The sequence below is a fragment of the Portunus trituberculatus genome, chromosome 16 (assembly GCF_017591435.1).
Source record: "Portunus trituberculatus isolate SZX2019 chromosome 16, ASM1759143v1, whole genome shotgun sequence".
Taxonomy (NCBI): domain Eukaryota; kingdom Metazoa; phylum Arthropoda; class Malacostraca; order Decapoda; family Portunidae; genus Portunus; species Portunus trituberculatus.
The window spans coordinates 3,859,376-3,869,093 of NC_059270.1; the positions used below are offsets into that span (position 1 = coordinate 3,859,376).

General features: G+C 37.0%; 1 protein-coding gene across 12 annotated transcripts in view; it reads left to right on the plus strand.

Moving 5' to 3' along the window:
- Positions 1 to 6,689, plus strand: part of LOC123504494 (ubiquitin carboxyl-terminal hydrolase 47-like) — a 45,123-nt gene extending 38,434 nt beyond the window's left edge. For 10 of the 12 annotated variants that reach the window (XM_045255058.1, XM_045255061.1, XM_045255059.1 and 7 more), the window contains 7 exons: positions 571 to 715; positions 1,077 to 1,191; positions 2,820 to 2,964; positions 3,983 to 4,210; positions 4,477 to 4,620; positions 5,013 to 5,191; positions 5,431 to 6,689. In XM_045255058.1, the coding sequence (XP_045110993.1) occupies positions 571 to 715; positions 1,077 to 1,191; positions 2,820 to 2,964; positions 3,983 to 4,210; positions 4,477 to 4,620; positions 5,013 to 5,191; positions 5,431 to 5,620 (1,146 nt within the window). In that variant the 3' untranslated portion in view covers positions 5,621 to 6,689. The remainder of the gene's footprint in view (positions 1 to 570; positions 716 to 1,076; positions 1,192 to 2,819; positions 2,965 to 3,982; positions 4,211 to 4,476; positions 4,621 to 5,012; positions 5,192 to 5,430) is intronic. The other 2 variants (XM_045255051.1, XM_045255053.1) reach the window with 2 other exon arrangements.
- The last annotated feature ends 3,029 nt before the right edge of the window (positions 6,690 to 9,718 follow it).

Genomic DNA, 9,718 nt, shown 5'->3' on the forward strand with positions numbered 1-9,718 from the left:
AATTTTTCATACCTTGATGTATGTACAATTTATAGTGGTGCTCCTTAACACTGAATCTTGCATGTCCTAAGTAGCTGACCCCTGTGCCTATGTCCACTTTCCACTTGATGTTATTCTTTAATGTAACACTAAAACTTGCATTGCTCAAGATGCAAGATTCTTTTACATAGTGATTACAAATGCTTGTTTTTTCCTTGAGCATGTATCATTTTGGGTTATCATGATAGTATAACATAATCTTACATTTCTCCTGAACTGTTTGCTGGAGATGATTATTTAATTACGTTTGACGTTTATGAAAACTAAGCGTGAAAACATTAGCTGGGACTAATGGTATTCTTTCCTAAACCAAAAAAACATTAATTGTATTTACTTAAAAGAAACTAGATACTAAAATGTGATTTAATCCATTCAGGTGTACTTTCTGACCTCAAACATCTTCTTTTATCACAAAAAGTTTATGCTTTTTTGAAAATGTTGTGTTTGCTCATGCCTGTCTGAATAAATGCACTAATTGTCATACATCATCTCATGCTCCATCTCTACATGTCTCTTCCTATTCCATTGCAGGGTGGTGATGAGACCGGGGGGGGTTGGGGTTTGCCTATCTTTCAGGACACTGATGGAGCATGGGGTGATGATGAGAAAGCCACCCCTGAGCTCAAGAGATACTTCAGGGCAGAGTATTTCACTGAAGAGGACACTGGAGCCCGGAGTGAGTAAGGGGAAGGGAAGGGAAAGAGAGGGTGAGAGGGAGGTGCTCTGCTTTGCTTAGTTCATTATTCCAGTTGAAATCACTACAGCTCGTTCTTCTATTGTTGTCAGGAATGTCATTTTCTCTCATCATGATGATGTTTTCATCACACGTGATGTCAGCTGAGTGTAGTAGCTGCGAAAGGGGAGCTGGGAAACAAGGAGAGCTGGAGGTTTTGCTAATCTTGACATGATTCTATAAATCTTAATCAACTAGCTCCATGGAAATCCATTGGAATTCAGGTCCCATAAAGGAGGAAGATTGCTGCATTTCTGTTAGTACCTTCCTTTCTAAAGACTGACAGTTTTATTAATTTTTGCAGTGCTGCGGGTGTGGGTGGACAAGCGCATCACCATAGGACAGTTGAAACAAGAGATGCAACGATGGGTAGGAGTGTCTCAAGATCATTTCAAGCTGTACAAAATATACTCAAACAGGTGAATGTTCATGGTCATCACTATTGGTTAAGGTTTGATATATAACAGAGTGAAACAAACATAGCCACAGATTTAGCAATAATATTTCATTTTTGGATCTTGTACAGAGAGAAGGATTGAAGTTGTGGAAGGCTTGTCTGGAAATCAAACCTTTTTGCTAGACTCAAATATTTTTTTGCATGTCTATCAATTGCAAAATCACAGAAAAAAAAATGTCCAAGACTTAATAAGGAAAGTCAGATTCACCAGCAGAATACTCATGATGAAACCTTTATTGATGATCAGCTATAAATTTGTGAAGTGATAGATGTTTAAGAATCTTCCTTTGGAGGATTAATTAAAAATTAAGAAAAGAAGGAAATAAAAGCAATAGGGCAGTAGTTTGAAGGATTAGAGCAGTCATCTTTTTAGAAACAGGCTGAATGTAAGCAAAGTTCCAGCAGCAAGGAAGAGAAGATGCTGACAGAATTGAAAAGTTTGACCAGGCAAGGTGCAAGCATGGAGGCTTACTTAAAAAAAAAGACAATAGGTCAAACAACAACACATCCTTAAACCTTTTGAGTGTTAAGGCCAGTAAAAAGTTTGAAAACTTCATTAGGAAGAATCTTAGTAGTAGATATTACAAATTGTACAAGGCTGCCCGAGCTGATTGGGAGTATAGAATGCTGCTGGGAGCAGCTTACAGAGACTGACACATTCCTTATCATGACTTTATCCTAAACAAGGGTACATTAGATGATATATAGGTCACATGAGAGAGAGAGAATGCAAACTGAGAAAAGAGACAATGTGTGCATAAATGTGTAATTTATGCTTAGCAGTGTCAGACAGGAGACTGAATATATTTCACCTTAACAAAAAGTATCATAGCATAGTATTTTACCACTTAGAAGCTAAGCCTAGGAAACCAGCAAGTGCATGAAAGAATACTATGCCTAAATTAATTACAGAAGCAGAAAAACATGTGACATAAGCACTAGCCACTCACAAGTGTCACGCAATCCATTACTTCCGATCATCTAATTACTAACCAGGAAAACACCATGTTGCTGCTTTATGCCTCAAACAAGGTACAGTAAGAATTGAGAAAAATGGCACAACTATGGCAGAAAAGAGAACATGTTAGAGAAGTCATAGATACAAGAACAACCGGCCCAAATTTGTTGTGACAGAGTAGAGAGCCAGAGAGACAGGGGCAATGGTAGTGTCTTGCAGGGTGGTGTTGGTGACTGACCCAGCAAGCATTGAGGAAACAGGGAGAGTAGAGTTGTTAGCCAAAGTCTGCGTGAAGAGTTTGTTGAGAAGATTATGTTTGCTTTGTTCCTACATCTGTGTATGGAATTATAGAGACTGATAATATATGTATATCATTACATTTAATTTACTTTGTGTATATAAATATTTTTGACTTTTGATCTGAAAGTGACTTATTTGTAACATTTCAGAAACGCTTCTTTTGATCAAATATTACACATGTGATTTGATTTTTCAATTTGATTTTATTTGTTTATTTATTGTATTGATTAATTCATTGATTTATTTATATCTTGATTGATTGATTGATTGATTGATTTTCTTTTTTTCTTTATTTATTTCATTTCTTCCTTTTTTTTTTTTTTACCTGATAGCCAAGAGTTTGAGTGTACCAGGATGACGGAGAGCCTGACTTCCTATGCTGACAACACTCGGCTCAGTGTGAGGCTTGGTCGTGCCCTTCTTCCTGGGGAACACCGAGGCAAAGTGTATCTCCTAGAGCCTCACAACTTTGAGGATGTAAGTTTGACAATGTTATGAGGAAAGTCTTTGCTTTGTCATATATTTGTATAGAATTGAAGGAGATTAGTTCCTAAGAAATACAGTACAACCTCAGTTACCAAACCTCCCTTTTCATACAAATCAGTTTTCAAAAAAAGATTTGATTTCCATTGCTTTGTTTGCTGTATCATAATTCTGTTTTGAATGAAGTTACTTGATTTCAAATACTAAAGGTGAAGGAAAAGTTGCCTCTTATTACTAATTCTAGTTTCTGTAAATATTTCCGTAATTTTTGTGTATTTGGATGAGAGACTTTGTAGAATAGTAATTTGATCTTTGAAAGTTTTTGTGATTCCGTTGACAAACAGTTTTTGATTCTCTTGAACAATTCCGAACCACCTGTGGTTCTCTCAGTGATCTACAATGCCATCACTATTGCACAACTGCATTTTCCCTGTAGCTTTTCTCAGCAACAATATGTAGAAGTGTTGTAATCACCTTCGGATTGGCAGTAAGGGGATTACTCCTCTCCATGTCACTATGTAAAGCTTCCTTCACTAGATTGGTGACAAAGAGAACACCTACACAGTCCAAACAGTATCTTATGATGAGTTCTGTGTTGCTAAGTTCATTCAATACATCTTTTGTGGATTAATAACTTCTAAGCTAGAGATGTTGTGAGTGTCCATTTTAATACACTGCTATCAACCCCTACTACTTATGCACACAGGAACTTTAGGTCATTTTTATTTTATTTCATTATTAATATTTTCTTGATAACTATTTATTTATTTTTGTTATTATATATTTTGTATCTTTATTTTGTTTGTTCTTTTGGGGAAAGGAATTTTTTGTAACTTGGCAGGACCTCAGCCTATATGTGCTACCTTGGAGAGTTTCACTAAACCGTTTCCATTGCCCTTATATGTTAACGTGGTAGTAAGACCATCAGGAGGGAATAGGTGACCACATATTCACACATATTTATCCAGGATTAATTTTACTGAACAGTGTATAACCTATTGCCTTTTTTCAGCCCTCAAAGTTCCTGATAGACTGGGTAGTACGCAAAGGTGACACTGTAGCCAATGCCAAGCGTGCTATTGTGCGGGAAGTGAATGCTCGGTGCCCAGGAATGAACTTGGTCCCTGAAAGAGTACGGCTTCGCAAGAAAAGCTGGAAGACTCCGCAAGCCATTTATCTTGACCAACACAAGTTTGATGATGATATTACTCTCTTCTCCAACTGGGAACTGTTCCTTCAGGTTTGTATGATGAATGTTTGAGAGAGAGAGAGAGAGAGAGAGAGTTAATGCACACCAGACTTACAAAGGTTCCATATTCACCTTTGTTATTCTTACCATCAACTTAAGCAATGGAGCTACGCAGGATTAGTTCTCTCCACAAAATTAAGAAATGCTTGTGAATGTGAATTAAGCATCTAAGCATAGAGAACTACTACTATATAGATAAGAAATTCACAATATTTATAGAAATTCTGCTCCACAGTAACCACTCCCTCTCTCCTTAGGTGCTAGATGGGCCAGAACAGAAGACTGCCAATGTTGATGAGTTAGCGATCTTTGTGAAGCGGTGGCGGCCATCTTCACACACCACTGATCCCCTCACTGAGATCATCATCCCTGAGCCAACCACCTCTGCCCTCCGTGCCAAGGTCAGTTCATGCACACCATATTGATAAGTTCATTTTTCTCTGCACTGAAAAATGACACTTAAGATCAATATTATTATTGTTATTATTATTGTTGTTATTATTATTATTATTATTATTATTATTATTATTATTATTATTTAGGTTTATAGTGAGTTACTGGATACAGGACTTTTGTAGGAACTGTATCTATGATTCAGTTTTTACTCTAGATATCTGATCTTTCATCTCATTGGTGCCCCACGCTCCCTCAGTATTTATGTTTCTTAAGGTGTGTTTCGATGTGGTTAAGTTTGTTAGTCTCACATTACCTCCTGTTCTCATATTACTCACATTTCTTCATCTCATATTCTCATTACTTCTCTCTGTTCAGTAAACTCTCATACTTTCCACAGCTGTCAGAGGTGTCAGAGATACCAGCAGAAAATGTAGAATTTGCCAAGGGCAAGGGCACCTTCCCTTGTGACATGTCTGTGCTGGATATACCCAGTGAATTGGATTGGACTCCCCGCACAGGCCAGCTGGATCAACGGCCACTGTACATTATGGATGATGGAGCCATGATATACTACAGGTGAGATTAAGAAAGTCAGCCAGGGGAAGAAATAGCAAAGCTTTTAATTTAAGTTAATTGTTCATATCCTAAGTATACATCTCCATCACCTTAGCTCTCCAATGAGCCAAGGTATCTTACTGCAAGACAAAGTACCACTGCTTCTGTAATATTTCTGTAGTACATATCTAAATAATGTTGCATCTATTAGCATCTTCTACCCCTGTTTTCATGCTAACTGCTCTTCCATATTCCCACAGAGACAAGACTGAGGTTGTTAAGGAACTGACAGAAGAACAACGGAGAGATTTAGCCGTATCAGAGAATCAGCGGCTCAACAGAGAATCCCAATACTGCCCTTCCTCTTCCTTTACCCCCTCTACCTCCTCCTACTCCTCTCTTCGCTCCAGGGAAAAGGGCCTCAAGATATACCTCAACCATGATGACTGAGTGGAGCTCATGTGGAGGCTGGAGGCACTGGTGGAAGCCTGGTTGGTTTCTAGGTGTTGCATATAGTTGTGAATACAATTTTGTGAACATTTGAGTTGTGTGAGATGTGGGTAAGTGGACTGGAAGGGAGGGAGAAAAGGGTAAGCAAAAGTTAACATGTTCCATTCTTTAGACTGGCACCACTAAATTTATGGTTCAGATTATTAGATTAGAAGTAAGAGGCCTACCTTTCATCCATAGTAATCTTGACTTTGGACAATTGAAATTACCATTTAAACCTGTTACTTAATGGTATATGATGCTTTCAGATGATTCACTGATCTTATAATGCCTTTGGATATTCTTAAGGCAATGCTAATATTCATATATGGTTTTATTCTTTTTTTTATTTATTTTTTTTTTTATTTGTATTTTCTTTCTGTCTTCCTCAGTAATGTTCTCCAAATGCTAGAAGGCCTTATCTTCAAAGTAAACTTGAAAATTCAGTGTACACAGGTTTAGTGGTAATGGTTTGTCTTGCCTGCTGCTGTGTGTGTGGGCTGCACCAGTCATTGAAAACCTTCCACTTGAACCTAAACAAGCCTTATCTTAAACTTCTTAGTACTGGTATGCAGTATTCTCAAGCTTTCTCTTTGACTGAATTCCTCTAGACAGGCCTCTTTAACTTAACCACTGATACAGATGTCCTCTCTGGACTGAGTAGCAACTGACTCTAATGGGTCTCAGTCACACAAAATGGCCTTTCTCTCTCTGGACAGGAAATCCTCTGTATGTCTGCCTTATCTTTAAAATTAATGGCCAAGAAGCCTCTCCTTCCTCTGGCCGTTGTTTTATACTGTTGATAACACTTAGCTCATCACCATTTTGGGTGAACTGTAAATAGTGTGTGTGTGTGTGTGTGTGTGTGTGTGTGTGTGTGTGTGTGTGTGAATGCCCTTATACTTCTGAATGTTTGTAAGTATATACTTGTATGATGTGGACATGGAATATGTGTGTGTGTGTGTGTGTGTGTGTGTGTGTGTGTGTGTGTGTGTGTGTGTGTGTGTGTCAAAACATCCACAATAAACAACCAAAACTCAAATATGAAAATATAACAATAGTATTAATAATGATAATAATAATAATAATAAATATTATTGTTATTATTATTATTATTATTATTATTATTATTATTATTATTATTATTATTATTATTATTATTATTATTATTATTATTATTGTTATTACTATTATTATTATTATTATTATTATTATTATTATTATTATTATTATTATTATTATTATTATTATTATTATTATTATTATTATTATTATTGTTATTATTATTATTATTACTATTAGTATTATTGTTATTAGTATTGTTATCATTACATATATTATTATTTCTCATTTATTATTATTACTATTATTATTATTATTATTATTATTATTATTATTATTATTATTATTATTATTATTATTATTATTATTATTATTATTATTAATATTTCTACCATTTTTGTTGTTGCTATAGACTTTATTTATATAAATTACTGTGACAGTGTTTTCAAAAAGCATTAAGTATGAGTTACTGTAATCTTGTATAATTTTGTATTGTGGATATTTTCTTTTAGTGGACTCTATAAAGGAAATGTGTGCATGGCTGCCATTTATTGTATAAATTTTATGTATGAGTTTGTATATTAACTATTTTTCTTTCCTTTTTTCTTTTTGAGAGAGAGAAAGATGATTTATGGAGTAACGTGTGTTTTCTTTCTCTCTCCCCGCTGATGATCAGCAGTGAGTCTGTTTGGTACTATTTTAGTCATGTGTTTCACTGGCCTAGTCGACATAGAAAGAAGTGTCTCCTGTATATTGTTGTGTACATGTCCCTGATAATTATTTATTTCAAGAATACATTTATTGTTTTGCAAGCTTCCCTTGGTTATACTGATGATAATAAAACTTCAAAAAAGAAGTCTTTTCATGTATACTATTTTGTGTTGTGGTCTTGTGGTTATCAGTGTTTTAAAGTAAGTGCCGTGATTGTAGAAAGGCTGTGGTGAGTGCTACTGTCAGCAGTGTGTGGCAGGGAGCGGCAAACACACCACTCAGCTCTGTCACGTGAGGTGTTGTGTGGACTAACACTGCTCACACTAAACCAAACACTTAACAAGATTCCATTTAAATTTCTTACAAGAGGTTCTTTTAGATATTCTTCATAGTAATGGTTTTGTTAACAAATTCATAGTATTTCTATTGCTATTTTATATTGATGAAAAAAGTTATTCAAAGGAGTCTCCATTCTTAGCTCCACACCTCCAAGCAGGATGAGAGGCCCTTCTTTCATGGAAAAGACAAGAGTTTCCACTACTCCACTAAAGTATGCTATAGAATTATCATGTTATTGTTTTAATTCTGTGCACTTAGCTGCATTTTTTAACCTCAATTTTTTTTTAAGCCCAATTAGTAAATTACTGGGTGGCTGTTCTCTTCCTTGTACTGTCATCACCCTGAAAATAATCCTGGCCTTGAGTGTATCACTGTTAGAATAATTAATTATATTATAAGTAGCAAAGACAGCCAGAAGGGAAGTTATAGTTGTTAGCAATGGACTACTCACCAATAACACAGCAATGCTCACCATCTTTGTTGCCACTCCTGCTAAAGTGTTATTTACACACCCAGACGCACACACCGCGTAGTGTAGTGGTTAGCACGCTCGACTCACAATCGAGAGGCCCGGGTTCGAGTCCCGGTAAGCAGCGAGGCAAATGGGCAAGCCTCTTAATGTGTGGCCCCTGTTCACCTAGCAGTAAAATAGGTACGGGATGTAACTCGAAGGGTTGTGGCTTCGCTTTTCCGGTGTGTGGAGTGTGTTGTGGTCAGTCCTACCTGAAGATCGGTCTATGAGCTCTGAGCTCGTTCCATAATGGAGAAGACTGGCTGGGTGACCAGCAGACGACCGAGGTGAATTACACACACACACACAAACACACACGTAGTGTAGTGGTTAGCACACTCGACTCACAATCGAGAGGGACGGGGTTCGAGTCCCGGGAAGCGGCGAGGCAAATGGGCAAGCCTCTTAATGTGTAGCCACTGTTCATCTAGCAGTAAATAGGTACGGGATGTAACTCAAGGGATTGTGGCCTCGCTTTCTCGGTGTGTGGAGTGTGTTGTGGTCTCAGTCCTACCCGAAAATTGGTCTATGAGCTCTGAGCTCGCTCCGTAATGGGGAAGACTGGCTGGGTGACCAGCAGGCGACTGTGGTGGTAAATTACACACACAAATTGATTGAAAAAATGACAAGCATACTGAAGAAATGCACAGACAGTACTCATACAGACAAATACAAACAGACACTGACAGACAAACAGACACAGAAACAGATGGACAGATATGGACATAGACAGACTGTCATAAAAAGTCAGAAACATACAGACAAACAAACATAGACAGACACAGACAGACGTAATTACTAGTTAGACACGAGAGATAGATAGACAGACAGTCATAAAACATAGACATAAACAGACAGACAGACACAGGCACAGACACAAATAGGTAGACGCGTACAGACAGACACGAACATATAGGCAGGCACAGACAAAAATAGATAGACATACAAATAGACAGACACGGATAGAGACAGACATACAGACAGAGGCCAGTCATTAAGAATCTGTGACAAGTACCATAACAAGAGTTCTAGTTTAGAATAATTATTACGCCATCATACTCTACAACACTGGGAATGATTTTTGCATGCATTTATGAGGTTGTGAGAAAATAGGCCAAAGTTTACGTGAGAAGTGCATAGTTTTTTAAGTATTCACCTCTTACGTATCAAGTGTGGGAATTTTTAGAAATGTGAGTTTTTCTGGTGGAGACTAAGAACGCTGATTTACTTGTAGAAAAAAAGGATAGAATAGTTGACAAGACAAGTTTGGACTGGTCACTCATACCATGTCGACCGGGTTTTACAGTCAAATGTAGTCTATATGTGTGAATAGGGGAACATTCTTCGACACTAGCACTTCCCCCAAAAAAAAAAAAAATCCCTAGACCTGACCCTAAGGTATTAAAATGAACTGATAGCGTCTAGAATGCAAAGAA